Source organism: Strix uralensis, chromosome 10 (genome assembly GCF_047716275.1).
Source record: "Strix uralensis isolate ZFMK-TIS-50842 chromosome 10, bStrUra1, whole genome shotgun sequence".
Classification (NCBI taxonomy): Eukaryota; Metazoa; Chordata; class Aves; order Strigiformes; family Strigidae; genus Strix; species Strix uralensis.
In genome coordinates, this window is record NC_133981.1 from 1,539,652 (window position 1) to 1,560,217 (window position 20,566).

At 45.1% G+C, this 20,566-nt stretch overlaps 1 protein-coding gene and 1 long non-coding RNA gene across 8 annotated transcripts in view; one reads left to right on the top strand and one right to left on the bottom strand.

The window, feature by feature from the left end:
• Positions 1-905: 905 nt before the first annotated feature.
• On the bottom strand, positions 906-3,294 carry LOC141947590 (uncharacterized). The gene is made up of 2 exons (XR_012630209.1): positions 3,006-3,294; positions 906-1,730 (listed from the first exon to the last, which is right to left on the bottom strand). It is a non-coding gene; the product is annotated as an uncharacterized LOC141947590 (long non-coding RNA).
• Positions 1,838-20,566, top strand: part of CHCHD6 (coiled-coil-helix-coiled-coil-helix domain containing 6) — a 117,459-nt gene continuing 98,730 nt past the window's right edge. For 5 of the 7 annotated variants that reach the window (XR_012630207.1, XR_012630208.1, XM_074878807.1 and 2 more), the window contains exons 1-4: positions 3,393-3,561; positions 5,726-5,858; positions 7,037-7,106; positions 9,325-9,469. Coding sequence is in view for 5 of the 7 variants with exons in the window: in XM_074878807.1 (XP_074734908.1) it covers positions 3,472-3,561; positions 5,726-5,858; positions 7,037-7,106; positions 9,325-9,469 (438 nt within the window). In the remaining 2 variants the exon portion in view is untranslated. Of the gene's footprint in view, positions 2,600-3,392; positions 3,562-5,380; positions 5,608-5,725; positions 5,859-7,036; positions 7,107-9,324; positions 9,470-20,566 lie in introns of those variants that run through there. The other 2 variants (XM_074878812.1, XM_074878811.1) reach the window with 2 other exon arrangements.

Sequence of the window (20,566 nt, forward strand, 5' to 3'; positions counted from 1 at the left end):
GTGGACTTTGCCCTGCAGGCCTCTAAGTAGCACTGGCACCTTGAAAACAAATAAGGCCCCCCCCTTCTTTTTTTAAATTTACTTTTGAGGAAAAAAGTCTCTGTTTGTCTGTGTGCAAGAGCTGAATTGTCTCACGTAGGTCAACAGCCTTTCACATTTCCCCTCCATGCAATGACTACATGAGGGCTGGAGAAACAACTGGCTGAGTCAGCCCTTGCCCTGTTAGAGGGTTCGTGCTGCTCCCGTCACCTGCTGTGAGTTGCCCTGAGCCACGCTTGCTTACTCTAAAAGGGACGGATGACGCAGTGCCTGAATTGCCCCGCTGCTGCTCCTGATGCTGCTCACAACACCGATCCTGAGCTGCTGTTGGAAAGTGTGGGGAACCCTGTGAAGCTTCCCTGGAGCTGGTGGGCCTTGGACAGAGCCAAGAGATAGGAAGGTCTTCAAGCAGTTGAGAAATAAAGGAGCAACTGCTTTTCCGTCCCAAGGAGTATGTGCTGACTGAACACCCTGACTGAGAGGACTTACCTGCCCTCCTTGGTGATGTGAAGAGCAGGTTATGAATTTGCCTTTTTCTCAGCTGAATTCAGTGCTGAAGGATCGCCTGTGCTGGTGGTCGACATGTCCATCCTGTCCTTTGCTGGCAGGACTCCAGGATTTCTGGAGTATCCCATGTTCTGCTGCTGAGGAGCTTCTGCGCTAAGTCGTGGACTGACCTTCCTCCTGTTGTATTTTTATGTATGTATATAATGCTTTGGGCCATATTCAAAATGGTCCTTGAGCATAAGTGTGTTATGTGGGGGGGGGAGGGGGTAAAAAGAGAGAAAATATAGAATAAATGTATATTTTTGTTTGTAAAATAAAAAAATAAAATTGTTTGGCATAAATGGTCATACTTTCTCAAATGATTCATATTATGGGCTAAAAAAAGCCTTCAGATTGTTTTTTTTAAATCCTTGAACAAACATGGCAGATAATAATGGAATAATATGATGTCCTTTTGTCAGAGATGGATTTTTTTCCTTCTTGGAAGACTATTACTAGGACAGCAGATGGCTGTGCAGAGATTGGTCTCCTGGTCTAAATGGTTGTCGGTGAAGCCGTTGACTCTTCTCTCGGTAACGAGGTCTTGCTGTTCCCGGGCCTGTCTAACACCAGGGGTCTGTGCAATGGGATAGGCTTGGGAAAAGGCTTATGTGGAAGTTGGAACTGACTCTTGCTTATTTCTTGTTCTGGGCTTTATAATGAACCCTGTGTGTCAGGACTAATGTTGCGGCTGTGGGGAGGATGTGATAGCTGCTGAGCAACAGCTGAGTGCTGGCAGTAATCAGCACCCGTCAGGTTCTCTGTGGTGGGAGTGTACAGGCTGGGGAAGTGGGGTGAGCTCTGCTCTACCTTGGGATTGGGTCACGTCCTTGTGCAATAAAACCTTCTGCAGCTCCTTCCAGGCTCCCTGCAGAAAACAGGATTGCCCTAGGAGATGCTACTGCTGGAGTTAATTTGGATGGCATCCTCTGCTCCTGCGTGGGTGCAGAGGTGTTGGAGATGCTCTACAGCTCCTCCACCATTATGGCTGCTTCCACATCGTGGAGGTGGTGGCACTGCTGGGTGTCCTTAGGCTCCCGGAGATCACAGGAAGGCACGGCTGTAGGTGGGACGTGTGGCTTTGTTGGTCTGTGCTCACTCCCTCGTGGATCTTTGCCGATGATGCCTGCTGCCTGGAGTTACACCTGAAAAAGGAAGGATGACAGGACTAATTGAAGTTATGGGAAGACTTCTGGAGGAGTAATTACGTGGTTAAGAACTCACCAGCCTGGAAGAGCAACGGTGCAGGTCTGTGAAACCCTGAGAGGGCAGAGGAGGCGAATAAGAAATGACTGTTCACAGGCTTTTTTTAGTACAAAAACTGGGTGCATCAAAGGAAGGGAGCAGGAGGCAGATCAGAAATAAACAAGAGGCTGGTGAGAGCATTCGGGGAGGGGTCACAGTTTGACTTTAGCCAGACCTTCGCTCTTCCACTGCACGTGTGCAGTGTTTTGGTGCTGCAGAGCAAACAGCTGATGGTAGCACAAGGTAGTGCCCTTGCCTTGAGAACTCAAGCAATGGGCCAAGTCTCCAGCATCCAAGGTATTATACAAACAACAAAAATATTCCTTGCTTTCAGGAATATGCTGTAGAAGAGGCCTGGATATCTTGGGGGCAGAGAATCCCAAATATTCCCTTACAGCTGGCCAGAGTCCCACTGATGACTCAAAGCTGTGGTTCCCACATTAACTGCAGTGAAGAATAAGCATTAAGCAGTTAAAGCTGCTCTGATGTGCTACAAAGTAGTAGATAAGTAGTGTGAGGATACCAAGGCTTTGTTAACTACCTAGTCCCAAATTGTATAGGTCATCACGTGGCCTGTATTTCTGGGAATGCAGAGAGCTGGGAAGGGATCTGTCAAAGCTGCTGTTTCTTGGCGCAGCTCCTTGTGTGTTACATGATCTTCTTTCTCATTCCTTTGGTTTAGGCTGAGGGTCGGCTGTGCCTGGTGACAGGGACCGGCTCTGCGATGGCCTGACCCACGCGGGACCTGCGCGTGCGTCTGTCGTGGCAGGTAACAGCACGGGCAGTGGGTCTTGCTGGAACAGGGTGGCTGAAGGGAGCAGGGAGGTGACTTCTGCCTTTGCAGCAGCTGCTGTAAAATTGACTAGAGTTGTGGACAGTAATTTTGTTTTTAATCACCAATGTGAGCTGACATGTTGGGGTGGTGAGCTCCCTCGAGGACTATGGAGAGAAATGGTGTGTGTGAGGGTGGACAAGGGGTTCCCGGCGGGTGAGGGGGGCGGCCTCGCTCGGCTGCCTCGGGGGAGGCAACTGTCCCCGAGGGGGAATTGCCCAGGACACCCACGGGGCTCGTCAGCCCGTGAGTCCTCCCTGATGGACACCGCTTGGGTTGGTTCCTGAATCTTGGAGCGAGGCGATAAGCTTCGTGCCTTCCTGGCTGATTTTCTGCCTGTTACCTGTGGTTGGCTTTTCTTCCTTCCGTGATTTTTGACCCAGTAAAGAAGCCCCATGAGTTCGGTGGATCGCAGCGGGAGTTTAGCGGCTTCAAAACAAGGGTGTGGAGGGCGGGTACGGCCCCTACCGCGGCGGGAGGAGGAGGAAGCAGCCCAGCGTTCCCGGAGACGCTGCGGTGCCGCCATGGGTCCGTGGTAGGGCGGATAAAGAGGAAACCTCCCCGGGAGCGCAGCGTTCCCTGGGGCCGGGTCAGGCCCCCGCGGCCCCGGTAGCGCCGCCGCCGCCTCCAGCCCCCAGCCTGCCCTGCGGCTCGCGCCAGCACCGCGCCCCGCTATTGGCTGTCCCGTAGCCGCCCCGCCAATGGGGCGCGGGTATGTTGGCAGGTGGCGGAAGGGCAGCGGCGGCCCGGTGCGAGCAGTGGGGGGGGGCGCGGCGGGGAGAGGCGTCCCCAGCGCCCGCCCCGCCGGTATGGGGGGCAGCGAGAGCAGCCACGGCGGCAGGAAGGTCTCCTTCGGGCTGGATGAGCGGGAGCAAGTCCGGGTGCTGCAGGGCATCAGGGTGAGGTGGCCCTGGGGTGCGCCGGGGCCGGCGGATGGAGGAGGCGGTGGCGGCCGCGGGTGGAGGGCGGGGAGGGGACCCGGGCTGAGGGAGGCCCTGCTGGAGCGGCAGGGGTAGGGCAGGGAGGTCAGGGGAACGTGGTTCGGGGCTGGAAGGTCTGAGTGAGGAAAACCAGCAAGGAGGAGGGTTGAAAAACTGGAAGGCTGAAGGAGTAGGGGGGTTGGAGAGGCGATGGGGTGACGGGAAAGAGGGCTGAGGGCCTGAGCATGGCTGCTCCTGAGGGGTGACACACCAGCCCTTTACCTCCCCTTCCAAATTCTGTCCTCAGCCCTCTTTCCCTCCTCGCTGATTAATGACCCCAGCTTGCCCCTGCCTTGTGCTTTGCGAGCAGTTTGGTGCTGAAGGCGCTGCCTGGCTCTGAGGGCATCCAAGAGGAGACACCTCTGCCCTTGTCCATGATACCAAGAGCCGTGGCACAGCACCACTGTCTGAACGTTCAGGGAGATAAGAGGTTGTGGGGATTAGTGAGGATTAGGGGTGTTTCTAGGAGGGGCAGTGGGAAGCTGCTTCTTGAACTTTGAGCAGACATCTACATGTACATGTTGTGAAAACAAGCCCTGGAGAGTGGTGGTGGTGTCATTAAGGAATGTTTTTTTCCCCATCAAGATTTCTTTCCCTATTTTTCGTTGGTTAATTTTTTTTTTTATTACTACCATAGTATTCATTGCTGTTGTCTCTTCATACTTTTATCTGGCTTTCCCCTAAGATTTGTCTGAAATGAGTTTACAAAGTGTGTTTTGCTGTGGTTACTTATTTTTCATCCCATTTTGACTAATCATTTGACACAAGTTAACTAAGATTGTGCCAATCTCCTTTTTAAAGTGTTTGATGGAGGTAAAGTTGTTCTTGCCTGATTTCTCTTTACAGGGTATCAGCAGGGACCCCTTGAGGACTCACCCTCACCTCCCATAGATGTAATTTGTTCTGGTGCTTTAATTTAGTTAGCTGCTCCATCAGCTAGATGCTGACGTGGGTTCATTGTTACTGGTCTGTTCATGACCTCCAGGAGCTCAAGGTGAAGATGCTCTGTGTATCTCATGAGAGCTAATTAGGTTAAATGAGCTGTGGTCTTTGTAGAACTTTGTTTGACTTCTTGAAGTAAAAGTTTTTCTTTTCCTTTTTTTTTTGTTTGCTTGTTTTGTGAAACAAAGTAATTGTTCCTTAGTACCAAGGATGTTGGTGGTTTTGCAGCTGTGTATAAAAAAAAAAAAAAAGTAGTTCCACTGAGCCTGGCCCTTAACTAATTCTGGCATTTTACAGATTTGTGTTTTTAAGAACCAGTTCCCATAAACAGGAATTTGGCGTGATAACAGCGTATAATGAAGATGTTAAAAATGCTGTTAAATTGGGTAGCAGTGGCATAGCTGAAAATATATCTTTACTGTGACCAGCCTAGGTGGGGAAACAGCCTCATTTCGTTTTGTTCTGGAGCCAGAACAGTCAGCACAGAACCTCTGGCCTCGGGAGGAGGAACGGGTCAATCTTAACAGTGCTGTGAGAAGCCCCTTGGACTGGATTGCTAGAAAACTTCAAGCTACCTTTTCTTTTTTTTCCATGGGTTTGGACCCAAGTAAGGGAGCGAGAATGATGTTGAGATTGCTAAAAATGTTTGCAGCCTTATGTGAGCGGGAGGGCTGTGCAGCTCTTCTCTGCCATACGGTTTGCAGTACTTCTGCCATGCGGAGCTGGGGAAGCAAGCGGGGGGGAAGGAGGAGGAGGAGGATGGATGGGGGTGGACTTACAACCCTCTTAGTTCCTTTTCTTCCACTTCTGGTAAATATGTCCCTGCTCAAGGGGTTGGCTTGTTTGGTGCTCTCCACCTTCCTTAGTATTTGTGGAAGACTAATTGTCATTGTCCAGTGAAGCCTGTAGGGTCAGTTGATGGGCAGTTTTATCACTTGCTGATAGAGTATGTTTTTTAAAAAAGTAAAGTCAATGTACAGTTGTTGACCACCTGGATTCAAAGGACCATGGCACTGAAGTGAGGTAACTGGCAATTCTTTTGCAGTAGCGTGGAAACTAACAAATGGGGAGCTTTTATAATGAAATATATATACATTAAGAGTTAACTTGGTTAATTCTTTTCTGTGTACATATGTTTCAGCTCTCTGAAGATGTAGTGAACCGAATGAAAGAATCTCCTCAAAGTAAAAGGGACAACCAGAGATCTCCCCATTCATCCAATGGCACAGCTTCCTCTTCACCAGCTCCAGAAGGGAAACCCAAATCTCCTACAGGTACTGTCAGTCCCTTTCAGCTCTGCTGTTTTGACACACTTCTCAGCAGTGCTGCCACTGGATGTTATATAGTGTGCCTGTACTTTTCAAGACTACCTTGTTGTGAGAGGAGCTCTTTGATTAACCTGTAACATTTTAATGGATGTAGTTATTGGATGTTACAGTCCTGTGATGTCCTCTTTATGTTTCTGAAAGGTATCTGTGTCAGCTGGCAGTTAGAGCAGTTGAAATGCTACAGGTCTGGTTCTGTCGCTGCGTGAACTTAAGAAAGACAGCTTGTTCTTCTAGGTCCTTTCCTTCTTCATCTTTGGATTACCACCCTTTTCAGATACTTTAATTAACTTGTATTTCTCTGTGAACCTTTCTAGGATTTCAGATGAACATGCAATAAGCAAGGCAGAAATTTCTTATTTTACCTTTCATTCCTGGCAAGCTGCCTTGTTGTCCCGTCTGCATGCACAGGGAGTATGTTGTGGATGGGTGGGGGAAATACTGCTTTTTGTTCTTTTGATATAGGCTCATAGAGAAGGAGAGACTGACTAAGCACAGCTTGCCAAACAGATGATGAGAACTTGGTTTCTGAACTTGTCTTTCTTTACAGGTCAGAAAACTATTTGATTTCTCTTGGTTCTCAAATACACTTTGTTGATAGATGTTATCAGTGTGGATTTGTTTAAGGCATCCAGACTCACATGAAGTTAGGGAACCGGGCCTTTGCTTTTAGAGATTTGTTTGCTGTTAGCTTACATCTTTCCTGAAAGTGGATTCAGCCCTATGGATGGCCTTATGGAAATAATTTCATCTCAACTTGTGTGATCCCTTGTAATTACAATGAAAGTAAGAGGTCAAGGGGAAGACTTAATGGAACTAGAGGAAGGAAATGGAAAGTAGGTCTAAAACTGCACTTATGTTTCTGTGTAAACCAGGGTCTGAGGAGCTAACATCCTTAGAGGTTTGAGCGTGCCTTGTTGAAGATGATGTTGTCAGTGTCTCTTTGTTTCATGAATTCAAACTCCATCCATCAAACTTAAATTTTCTTGAGACTTTTCAAAGTGTATTTTTTTCTGTTGATGGGATAACACTCACATACTAAATTTTCCTCTTCTCAAATAATTTATGATGTGATGAAGGACTATGTTTTGTACTATATTATCACAGATTTCTATTCTTCTTTCTAGGAATCCAGCCACCAATGGCAAGTGACTCTGGTCAGAAGTCTTCTGCTGCAGAGCAGGAACTGTACAGGAGGTGAGGTGAATTTCTTGAAAAAGACAATAGTTTAGCTCCTTTTGGACTATATATACATATATATATAAAAAGTTCTGCTTCAGTCCAAGTGCAATGACTGTATGTTTTAATGCCTGAGAATTCCGATTGAAGCCTTTTTCAGTTAAGGTCAATGTAACTCATTTTTTAGGGAAGGCTGTCCCTTAGCTAAACGGAGCAGTTGGGGAGCTGTGGGCGATAGGAGTGGTGTTTGGAGAAACGGGAGACCAATGTAATGAGTTGGTAACTGCAGAAAACTTGGGTGTGATGTGCATTGCAAGACCAGTAGAACATAAACTTAAGTGCAGTTGCCTTTTCAGGGACAATTGAAGGAGTCTAAGTGTTTGATACTTCCGTCAGGGATTTTGGAATCTCAAACATGGTAATGGGTTTAATTCAGTTTGTACCTAAAATAATCAGGTCTGTCTTATGTATCTGATTCTATTCTTCCTCCCTTTCCTAGACTAGACATAATGCCTGTCAGCTAGTACTAGAGTGCTATGAATTTTTCATCCAAGGGTATTTTAATTTATTAAGATAGAAATACCTGTGTAAAGGTGAGGGAAAAAAAAAAGCTGCGAAAGAAAACTGTCCTCTGACAGAACCACAGCAGTCTCCTAGTTCTAGGCCTTGCAGGGCAGTGAGAACTTCAGTTCTGTGTAACTCAGTAGCTTTGTTATAAAATTGCTGGCCTGATCTGTCTGTGCATTCTTAAAGGTGTGGTAAAGATTGGTCTTTTCCTGTTCTTTCTTCTGCTGCTCTGATGGTGTCTTTACCGTGCTTATAGTCTATCAGTCTCTGTGTGTATGGTGTTTTTTGAGTGTTGCAAGTGACTGACCAAACCTGTTAAAACCCCGTTGCATCAATCACTCTGTCCTTACGAAAGTCAGAGATGCAACCCAGAAAAGTCTCTGGAGAGCTGGTTCACTTTCCTGGGGACTGTGGAATTGAAATTGCTGGCAGTTTCCTGTGCTGAGCTACTGAACGGCATCCTAAATGCCTGGTCTGGGAAAGGAGAGGTAGGGGCAGAAATGCAGTGAAAGGCAGGCAGGGAAGACAAGAAAGGGAGGAGCAGCTTGTATGTGTGTGGCTCAACTGTGGAACCAGAACCAGGCCTGAATGGGCTGAAATGCAGCCTGAGAAAGTTTGTGGATGACACCACATTGAAGGAGTGGTCACTGCTGGAGAGCAGCCTTGCCTCTGGGGACCTCGGCAAGCTAGAGCCATGGGAGGAGGGAGCCTGAGGGAACTGCGCTGGCTTAGCCTGTGAAGAACGGGGATCCAACTGTTGTTTTCAGCTTCCTAAAATAGTAAAATAGAGGCAGTGCCAGACTGTTCTCAGAGGTGCACACTGAAAGGACAAGAGGCAAACGGACCACAGCAAGGAAATTCTGTCTGGGTATTGGGGTGGGGGGAAACCCCAAACAGTCTGTGAGTGCAGTGAAGCACTGGAACAGGTTGCACCAAAAGGATATAGAATATCCACCCTTTGAGATTGTCAGAGTTTGACCAAAGAAGGCCCTGAGTGACCTGGTCTAACCTGAAGTTAGCTCTGTTTTGAGCAGGAGGCTGGAACAGATAACCTTCAAAGGTCCTGTCTAATCTAATTTATTCTGTGATTCACTTCAAGTTAATCTCTCTTTGCTTGCATGTGGAATTTCCAAGCTGTGAATTGGATGAAATGTCCTTCATGGCAGTTTGAGATTCAGGTATCCAGGCTACGGACGTGAGAAGGCCAGTTCTCTCAGTGCTGTTGCTGCATGTATTTTATGTGATTTTCTTTCCCTTGCAGAGCAGAAGAGCAGCATTGTCAGATAGGCTAACTCCCTTTATTGTTGTATGTCCCTTGATCTCTTCCAAAGCGATATCTATTTGTCTACCTAACCGCTTTGTATTCTCACTGTTTTCAGGTGATAGTTAGTACTTAATACAGCTAAATATAACTGAAGTATAAGCTTATATGGTGCAAAGTCTGCTATTGTTGCCAGAGCTGTACCTCACTGAAGTTGCAGGTCATGTTTGAAGTTTATTGGACTTTTGAATTCCTGCTGATACGGAGCGGCTGTGAGCAGACTTTGTGTCAAATAGATTACGGAGCTGTGTTTCGGCTCTAGGCAGGGATAGTCCATGCTAAGCTGTGACCCTGTTGCCAGGAGTCTGCTGATCACCTTCTCTCTCTTTGCCTTTGGCGCTCATACAGGTACGAGCAAGAACAGGCGCTGGTCCAGGAGGAGTTGCTCCGGCTGGCCAAAAGAGAAAGGGAAGCAGCCAGTGAGGCCTTGAATACTGCCCTTCAGCGGGAGAGAAACAACACTAACGAAGAGAGGCAGAGAGCAGCCCAGCTGGTGAGTAACAAAAATCCCCACTATGTTTCCACGCAGGACAGGCTGCAATATCTCTGCTTGAGAGGCTGCATTAAATGTCACTTGTGTGATCAGCTTAGAAACTTTGATTTAGGCTGAAACACTCATCACCTCCCAATTCATCACTTCTGGCTTACAGTGTAGCTGGCAGGCTGCTCTTGCAGCGTGTCGTGCAGAGATGCTAAGGCTGGGCCTGCAGGGAAAGGCGTAAGCAATGGCTGTGTGAGGACAGGGGCAGGGTGGGGTGTGTGTATGGGGTCGTTGTCTGGATTAGAGAGAACTCTTCTAAACTGTTCAGTGAATGAAATGGATGTTTCGATCTATACAGGATCAGATGCTACTGACCTGATCTGTCCTGAAACTTTGCTCTGTTTTTCTAGAGTATAATTGTTCAAATACCCAAATTAATGAAAGGTAATAATGAGTTCTGCTGGTTTGAGTCTTTTATGATGCTAGTAACAGAAGATCTGTTATAAAACTGTCAAGTGTTGTAACATTTTAAAGAAGGCTTAAGATTGATTTTTAGGGACCAGGAAGCATGAACCCCTTTTGTACACACCACTGACTCCCAAACCAATCTGTTCTTGCCCAATACACAGACTTATTTTTGGGGACACCTTGCTGAAGCCTTTACTATTAGTCAGGCACCTCAAGGTTGCTGAAATACCCTGTTGGGTTACTGTCATAGCAGTGCAGAGAAGAGCAGTGGTGGAGGCAGAAGTACAGTGAGATGAGACTGCGTAGAGCAAAAGGCTTATGTCACTACAGTAGATTGTGGTTGTCCTTGGTGCTTAATATTCACACAGTACTATTTTATATTGTTTTGGCCATGGTGTACTGCCTGTAAACAATGCGAAGTCTTAGTGGAACTGCCACTTTTTTCCTGACCTGCAGTGATATGAGTAGTTGGGGTATGATAGTGAGGGGGGACTGTGCTTGCCATAGTGACATCAAACTGCCTGTTCTTTTAGACTGTGAAGTTGAAACTTTGAGAGAACTGGACTAAGAGTAATTCTCGCTTGGTGCATACTGCAGGGATGGTTTAGGGAGAGGACAGATGAGTAATGATGGTCTTTATTGTGTTTCTTCCATCCTGTTGCTCTGTTGCATGCACTTGATTTAAATGAAGAATCCTATGAGCATGTTTTTTCTCTATGTTGAATGCTAAGAGGCGTGGCTTACCCAGGCATGTGACTTGGCTGTGAAGAGTTTTGAGGTTGTTATATGAAGAAATTTTGGGGGGCTGACTAAATAAAATTTATATAAGAATGGCTCTAGTGGTTCAGACAGTTCCTTCTAGCTATCGCCCATCTCTGATAGTGATCCACAGCAGCTGCTTACGGAGAGCCGGAGCAGGGCAGCTGTATAGCAGTATTTCCCACCAGTATCCCCTTGCAACTTCTGTTGCTCTGGGGCTTAGAGGCTTCTTCAGCAAGAGGTTGCATTTTCACCTTGGCGGTTAATGGTCCTTTATAAAATTGTCATCCATGCATTTGTCCATTTGTGTTTTTGGACCCGTTTGTGCTTTTTGACTCCGTGATAACGTTTGTATGGGGTTGGATTGGGAGGTCTCTTGAGACTGCTCTCCTGGAGATAGCTTGTGAATGGCTGCTGTGTCGCAGGAAATGACAGTCGTCTTGGCAGCTTGTACCCTAACCGCAGGGAGTTGTGTGAGTGCTGAGCTTTAGAGTAGTGGTGGCTGAGGCAGGTGGCTGCCGTTCCTCTGCATAGGACATTTGGGCCAGCAGATGCAGCATTAACTCTCTTTCCACTGGAAAGAGAATATTCTCTTCATGTATGCAATTAACAGACTTCTGTAAAGAGGGAGGGAAGGAGCTAGTGAATTTATTGTCCAACCTAGAGATGTGGCCTGGCTCAGAAGCAGAGCCCTGCCCTCCTGCAGTGAGGTGTAGAGTAATCCTGGAGAAATGCGACTAGCAGAGTCAGGCAATATTTGCAAAGTGTGAAGAGGTCATCTCTAAAATGAGTTGGGACCGGACGGCTGGCATAGAAAAGCTGTTCTATTATCTGAATTAGCTTTTAATCCTGCAGTGTCGCATACCCAGATATTGCATACTTGATACTCTGCAAAAATCTGATCAGGCTCTCCTTGTGTAGCCCATAAAAGATAAATAGTGACCATGGACTGTTAGCCTGGAATGTGGTGCAAGAATGAGAAGCTGTTAAATTTCATTGCTCTTTAACTATCTCTTGATCAGTCATAAATTTAAGATCCTTAAAAATGGAATAGTCTAGCCTGTCCTTGCAAAGATGAGGTCAAATCTGTTGTCTATCACCTTCTAGATATCTTCCTAAGCAGGAAGTGGTTTTGCCAGCCATTTAGATTATTGGGATCCCTATCAGACTTGTTTATCTCAGCTACGGTTTCCTTTTGGGCATGGTTACCTTATTGTATTGACTCAATCCTACTCCAGTCATATCTGTCCTTTGTCTTCCAGTGTTGTTGTTTTCCTTTATTTGGAATACAGCTTGAATGGGTGTGAGCTGCTCTTTCGTGCCACATATAATTAGAAAGGTTTTTATTTATTTAATATTTGCAGTAAGATCTTCAGCTGTCCTGTGCCCTTAACATATCAATAGTTTGGTGATTAGTAGCCTTCTTTTGTACAGTTGTCTCCAGTAGTGATGCAATACTCTCCTTTAACCTTGCTGCTTGTAGACCGTAAATCCAAATATGATAGCTGTAGTTTGAAATTATTTAATTTTTGTTGTGCTGAATGTCACTTGTAATTTAATCTATTCTTTATGATTTTCATTCACTGACTGTTATTATTGGCAGTGTTGCTATGAAGCACTTCAGTCTTGTTACATGGTACACGTCTCTGAAGAGAGTGTGGCCTAGAGCTAACCTTTGATAGGGAGCTTGTTGTCCACTTCTGGGGCCAGTTATGTTGTCATTTCTGGGGTAGGGTGCAGATTAAAACTTACTGTTGTTTTGTTGTGGTTTGTGTGGTGAGTGTTTTGGTTTTTTTTCCTTGAAGTGCTGCACTGGTTACAAGAGGGATTTCGAGTTAAGTGCCTGGGTCCTGTTCTACGTTTTTGTCTTGATCACTTTTTTTAATGACTTTGAACAAGGTACTTAGCTTTTAGACACATTAGGTTTTGAGTAAAACTCTGTAAAGTTTTAGTTTAAGAAGCAAAACAGCTCTAAGTAGAAACACTGCAGCATTCACTTCCCTCTTTGTGTGAATATGGCTTTTGATTAACCATGGGGGACGGGCTCCAATGGAAGTAGTCTGCTAAGGTGCTGCAGAGGAACTCTTACCAATTTGTATTAGAGCTAAAATATTTTGTTTGTACAGCACTGCAGGATCACGGTGCTGACTGGACTCTGAATAATTTAATGCTGTGGGCACTTAGAATACAGCAAGGATTATATGTACAGTACTTCACAGCAGGGCCTACGGTGTTAACTAATGCTTGTAGCATGCCTTAAGTCTCATGTGAAATATCCAAGAACTAATACAGCTATCTTTAAATCCTTTTTTTATTTCTAGCATGAGGTACTTCCAAAGTTGTCATAGTCAAGTTATTTAATTGCTGCACTGTGTTGTGAATGGTCTCACCTTTCCCCTGGACCAGGAATCTTTCCTTTTTCACTTCCAATTAATCGAAACCTCTTCTCTCAACTTCTCAGTTCTTTTGGCTTTCTTTTTTAGTCCTTCTTGCCAACAAAAGAAACTCTGCAAGCAGAGCTGCTCTTTTTTATCCTTTCTGCTTTTGTAATCTCCTAAGGCTGTGCAGCATGTGCAGCATATGCATCATGAGCCTCTTGGAGCCAGTGACTCCCTGCCTGATGATTTTCACTGAAACCTTTGAGACAAATCAATGTGGAATGGGGATGGATAAAAGCAGAAGCTGGGGGGGGGAATAAACGCGATTAAGCGAAGACATCTCATTACTACTCTAGAAAGGGAGGATTATAACTTATAAAGTAGGAGGATCTCATTTAGGGGCCATGTGTGCCTGTGTTATCAGGACAGAGGGAGAGCAAATAGAATAAATGAAATTAATACTTTGAAAAGAAGCATTACCCGGATTTAAGAATTGAACTAATATGATTTGTGGAAAGCCCTGAAGTTCTTATCTCCCCATTTAATACCCTGAGGATAATGGCTTTGTCAGAGTTATTGACCAAAAGTCATCGTCTTCCTTCCCACTTTGAAAGAATGAATTCAGAAATGAGGTGATGGTAGGACAAACTTTGCACCATGCTTAGCTTTTTCAGACAAGACTGATGGGCACTGGTTGCATGAAAACAGACTAGACACAGAATTCCTAAATTGCTGGGAAAGTGTTTGTCCAGCTGTTGATGACGGGCTGCTCACTATTCCCAGCGTTTCTGGTCATGCCCTGCTCCCAGCCTTGCTGATGGCAACCTTTGCTTTCTGGTGGCTCCAGCATCACCCTGTTGTGATTAGTGTGGCCCAGAATATAAGCATGGGAGGAAATATTCACAAGGATTTAGGGTTTGTCTCTGGTTGCTCCACCAGCTGATTATAATTGGTCATAGGCTGTTGGATTCTTTCAAATGATTTCTTGCCCAGAGAGAATCTCTTTACTCTTCAGAGCTTATCTCCTCTTGCTGATTCAGGAGAGAAGGGCTGAAGGAAGAATGCAGGACTGGGAATGCCTTTCATCAGGGCAGTGGGCTTTGATATTGATGTTCTCTTGTGAGTGTGGGATTCCGAACTCTTGGCCTTTGCCTGTGGCATCTTTGGACACTTGTACCCCTGGTTTAGTGTATATTGGTCTGCTCACATTTTAACTGGTATGTTTTCTCCTCTGTTTCAAAGAACGTGGAGGTAAAACTGCTTAAAATTTCTGAAAGCGGCATAAACAACCCACTCATAGATTGATACAATGGAGGAGAATTTTTGTTGGCAGCAGGGGAGTGATCAGGTGGAGTAGTGTTTTCCTTTTGGCCCCATAGGGTTGGAGGAATGACCCAATTGACCCATTCATGGAAAGTTTTCTTTAGATTTCTGGTAACTGATGAAGCTTCAAGTCAATCTTGCCTACATTTTTTTTGCTGTGAATTGCCCACTGTTGTGGAGTGTTATCAGCTGTGGATGCAGCTGAGCTGATACTGAAGGTGGTTTTAGAAATGGTGCTGAACATGACTGAGTTTAGTTTAGGCTTTCATTTACTTTGTGATAAGCTGGGGATCAGATTCATCCTGGCTGATTAACCATAGGTAAGCATATCTAGATTAGACTGGGTTTTTGTTGTGTGTAATCTCCAATCATTGTGACAAGCTGGAGTTGACTAGCTGAGCTCCAGTGGTAGCGTGGGGTTTGTTGAAACTCTGACAGCATGGGGCCAGCAGTGAAGTGAAATTGCGGTTTTTCGGGTCAGGCCTCTATTGTCAAAACTTTTAATTTTTTCCTCCCTATTTATTTGACTTGATATAATAAAAGGTAATGTCTCTGTGAGCTTTGCAGTATGGTTTGGATACTGCATCAGGGCCAGTTTTGTTGGTCCTCTCAGATAAATGTAGCACACTGAGCTAAACCCCTTCGCTTTCTAAAGGACAAGCTTGTATGTAGGAAATCGATTGGTTTTGGGAGGACACATTGCTAACACAAATGTTGGGTTTTAGGGTTTAGTGGCTCTTTAATTTCTGTAAATATTTCTTGATTGAAGCTTCTTGTTGGTGAAGTGGAAAACACTGATTTAAATTGGAAAGTATGGATGCTTGTTTTAAATAGTGCAAAATGAGGAAAAAGGTCATTCAGTTATTTTTCTCCAAGTTTGACTTCGCTTGATGTTACTAGTGATTAGCAACAAGTATCTACATGTATTTACTAAAGGAATGACACCTCTTTTTTTGAGATTAATTTTCAGTGTTTTCTTTGGCAAATGGCTGGTGCATTTGGTTACTAGGACATTAATCCTGTGCCAGCTGTGGGGGCAGTACCTCCTGATGAGCTTGTTCCCTGCAGCTGGGCTATTTGCAGAGCATTCACACGCTGTGTGTCAAACACCCCCACACTGACCCTTAGTGCCTGCAGAACCAGCGAGGGAATTCTGGCTAGGTTAGCAGGAGTGGCATTGTCTTCAGCTAGGAGTTGCAATGCAGTTGTTCTCGATTTGCTTTCACTAATTGAATAAAACTGCTTTTTAAATGTGTTGATACAAATGAAAAGATGTGTTTTTTGGTTTAAGCCTCAATGATTTATTACAAAATGTTGCAAGCTATTGGTAGGGAGATTTAAATAGCTCGGCTGAGTAGTTTCAGACCTTGTTCCTTCTATCGCTCTCATTCTTGCTGTCTGAGCTAAGAGATACTTTTCTAGATTTCTCTTGAATGAAAGAAAATGTATTAATGTGTGGAGTCTTTAAGGTTAGTGCTCTGTTATTCTAGTCTCTGGCCAGAACATCCCTCCTTTTTCCCCACTGTTGGGTTCCTCTTTGACTGCTACCTTCTACTATAGAAGTGGGTGCATTTCTGCAGTGAAGGAATTACTACTTTTTATGAAACCATTAAACTTTTAAGGGGTTCCTATAGAAAGTAATTGTGTAGTATTAAATGATGGACTTCAGAAAGACTTGTGTTAAATTTAAGCTTGGCATGGTGAGGATCTACATGTCTTCTACCTCCAGCAAGCTAATAACTTCCTGTCTCTGGAGCATCAGTGAGGTCTAAATTTAAGTAAAGCAATTTTGGAGAATGTGTACTACAGTGAACCCAGGAAGTAAAAACAAAGCCAAACCAAAAGAAAAGCTCTTTCTCCATCTTCTTTTGAGGGAAGGTAAAGCTGTTATCTGGTGAAGGGTAAGATGCTGTGTATGTACTCCCTCTTTTCCCTGCTACTGCTGCTATGATTTCTCAGACATTTATAGCATTTTTTTTTAACCACTTCCAATTTCTGCAGCTAGTCTTTCATCTCCTGACTGAAGGTTAATTTGTGTTTGGAGAGTTTTTGCAGATTTCAACAGCTGATGGTTGTTTGAGCTTCTCATTTTTGTAGTCTCTTGGGCTAAGGGACCTTATCACAAGGTTGGCCTCTTTTTAAATCTTACAGCTGCAACAAATTGAAGTTGTCTGTGGTGCTGCCTACTTCCCCTGTCTTGCCTTCAGTTCTCCTGTGCCTGTATTTCACTATTCTTTTTTGTTTACCAAGTTTGTATACTCCACAGAAACTTGCTCCAGATTCATTTGTTCTGACTTAGAGTTACTGTAAAGCCATTCCATTGTTTAAGAAGCAAAATACAAGATTAGCCTTCCTTTTCCCCTCTCTGTAACTAAAAAATATTGAAATAATGAAGAAATAAGAGAAAAATATCTTGATATTTTTCCAGTCCAGCAAAGCTAGTATGGCATGGTTTTTTTACTGCCAGACTGCTGTGGAGTAGGAGAACTCTGCTCTAATTTTGCAGCTAATTTTGGGGGTATAAGCAACAGAGGTTAGGTAATGCATCAGGGTGTTTCAGTAGGCTTTCCTACAAGCCAGTGTTAGTCAAATGTGGTATAGTTTGTGGTATGAGATTGTCATAGGTATAAAGGCTGAGAGAATGTACATAAGAATGTAGTTCCCACTAGCTTGGTTAAACTTTATTTTTGGATTATGACATGGCTTGTCTGTGTTTTGAGTATTTGGAATATTACATATATCTAACAGTATTTGGTGATAGCTTTCCAGTATTCATTGAATTCTATCTAAAAAAGACAGTGTTTGAATCTTGAATCAATGATCCTTGGTCACTGAAAATTTTCTTGATGTTTCTGACTGGAAAGTGTTACTTAAAAAGAAAACAAGATTATTCATTTGAAGGGCTAATATAATAGCTAGGAAGTAAGGTTGCACTGAATGGAACACTTCGATTGCTCTTGTACTCTCAGGTGATGGGGATGTGAGGTAGGTGACCTGCCACTGGATGTCATTTCTGACATATTCCCCATATGCCACGAAAACTAACTTGGATGCTTTGGCCACCTTTTCTTAGAACCTTAATGTGTATGTCTTGATGTGGTCCTCATTGACAACGGAGGGGAGGTAAAGAAGATACCTGAGATGGGCAGAGTGTTCTGCACCAGGTGGTGGTGAGAGAAATGGTGCAGGGCTCTTTCTGGGTCTCAATAAGAAAGGCTGTAAAGTGTCATAATAAAATAGTAGTTTTAATAAGATAGAATAGAAAGAGAACTATAGATAGCAAGTAAATCCTAGAATCATAGAATGGTTTGGATTGGAAGGGACCTTGACGACCATATAGTTCCAACCCCCCTGCCATGGGCAGGGACACCTTTTGCTAGCCCAGGTTGCTCAAAGCCCCGTCCAACCCATCCTATCCCTACCCCCCCAATCAAGAGTCCTTCCCCACCTTTCCTGTAGCCCCTTTCAGTCCTGGGATGGTGCTCTAAGGTCTCCCCGGAGCCTTTTCTTCCCCAGCTGAACCTCCCCAACTCTCTCAGCCTGTCCTCACAGGAGGGTGCTCCAGCCCCCTGAGCATCTTTGTGGCCTCCCCTGGCCCCTCCCAAGCAGGTCCGTGTCCTTCTGATGTTGGTGCCCCCAGAGCTGGACCCAGCACTGCAGGGGGGTCTCCCGAGAGCAGAGCAGAGGGGGAGAATCCCCTCCCTCGACCTGCTGCCCACACTGCTCTGGATACAGCCCAGCACACAGTTGGCTTTCTGGGCTGCGAGCACATGTTGCTGGCTCACAGTCAGTTTTCCACCCACCAACACCCCCAGGTCCTCCTCCATAGGGCTTCTCTCAATCCACTCCTCGCCCAGCCTGTGTTTGTGCTTGGGATTGCCCTGACCCATGGGCAGGACCTTGCCCTTGGCCTTGTTGAACTCTGAGGCTTGCATCTCCCAGCCCTCCAGCCTGTCCAGGTCCCTCTGGATGGCACATCTCTTCCCTCCAGTGTGTTGGCTGCACCACACAGTTCAGTGTCATCACTGAACTTGCTGAGGGTGCCTCGATCCCACTGTCGGTGTCTCCAACAAAGGTGTTAAACAGCACCAGTCCCAACAGCCACCCCTGAGGATGCCACTCGTCACTGCTCTCCACATCTTATGTCCCTTCAGATGCAGGCAGCCCTGCTTTCATGCAGCATTGAAGAGACCCTGGCTGGATTTTCCCATGGCGTGCTGTACAGATGGAGAGGTTCCTCCTTTTTTGTCATTTGAGCAATTAAATTCTTGCAAGAAAACAACTCTGTTCATAAAGGATGTTCACATAGAACATCTTCCTGTTCTTTTAGATAAAGGCAATGGCCTGCAGGGGCCAGTACCGAGGAGCAGCTGCCTGCATGCTCCTCTGTTAGGATGCTGAGGAATCTGTGCAGCACAAGACAGGCCCGAAGGCCGTGCAGTACCTGTGTGTGCAGTACCTGTGTGTGCAGCACCGCGCAGGCCTGCGCCTGCTCATGTTAACTCTTCTGTGGATCACTGCCTCCTCAATGCACACTGCTCATCCGGTCAGGCTCACTGCATTCCACCCTTCATCCACATAGAGTTTACCTTTCTCAAAGGTAGGTGGGTTATGGATTATATATTAGCAAGCTGTTCAGCTAATAGGAAGTTTCCTGGTGGGCTGGGGTGTTATCTGTGTGGTGACACCATCAGTGCACAGCACAGGCTGGCATGGGGTGTTCCAGCAGGTTCCCATACAGCTCATGCTCGTGGTGACATAGGGGCTTCTCAAGCCCCCAGTGGCAGGCCCAACAGAGCAGATGTGTCCTGTTTGAGATCACGTTTCCTTAAATACAATGTCTTCCACAAATTTCCCAGTAGAAACAGTTTTGCTGCATCATGCTAGAAAATGAAGCTGAGTCTACATGGTGTGATGGGAGAAATCAAAATAAACACTGATGTTACTTCTTTATTTTTCACCTTAAAAAAAAAAAGTTAAAGCAAGCTGATACAAAGTGTAAATTTCACTGAGGTTTTCTCCAGTTTGTTTACACCCTTTGCTTCAGCTGGGCATCCTCATACCTGCTTCTATTTGCTGATGAAGTTTATTTTCATTCTTGTTTTCTTCCCTTTCCCTCCCTCTTTCTCTCTGTCTTTTTATTTTCCCAAAACTGTAGGACAGTTTGCTCCTGCTGTCTCCTTGTTGGTGGCGTTATCAGACACGTAGGCAGCGGGTGAGATTGCAAACACCACTGTTCTCCAGGATTCTAAGCATCAGACAATGTTTTACACGGCGTCCCATTCTCTAGCTGGCTGGTTGGACATGATGTTGGTACCTTATCTTCATGCTGACACACACTGGACATTAATAGAAATACATTGCTGAGGCACATGTGTGGAATTTCAAGCAGCCTTTCTAGCTGTGCTTTAGATAGTCTATTGTGTGCTTAACCTCTTGGAAGAGGTTTTGATGAGAAACACATCATGTTAACTCTTGGGCAGCTGGGTGGACTCCCTTAGAGTTTCTTATTACAGTCATCATAATAGCTTCCTAATTGCATGCTGCTTATGTATTTTGGAGTTTCAGCAGTTTTAAACCTGTCTTTCCATGAGCAACATGCCTCCTTCCTAATGCAGATTTTTAAGGAAGAAATAGCTGTGTGTATTGCACGTGGGGAGGAGGTAGGAAATACGTGCTGCAAAGGGAAGTGAGCTGCCAGCACCCTTGTTTAGCTTTGTCTAAAGTCTGTCCCCATATTGTTTTTGGCTCTGCGATTGCCTTACATCAACTAAAAAAATGATCTGGATGCAACTGTTGCTATTTGCCAGGAATTCCTTCTGCTTTTGGAGCACATCACAATTTATTGTTTCCTTTGTACTATATATGTATACTTTCTCTGCTTGTTTATGACCATCTGCAATTATGTATATTATTTATGACTACTGAGTAAAATATGATGGAAAGTAGCTTCTTAAAAGGGACTGTACTAAGAGAGAGGAAATGAGCTGATCACTTTCTCTTTGATTTTTTAGACAATGAAAATAGAACACCTGCAAGCTTATGAGGGAGGGAAGGAATTAGTTAGCTGGCTTTCTTTTTCCTGTCTGCGTGTTACATTGGGGGTTTAGAGCCTTTTTAGCCTTGAAGACTTTGTGATAATGGGCAAACTTGCAGGATGATGCAGTAGGAGTCGAGAGTA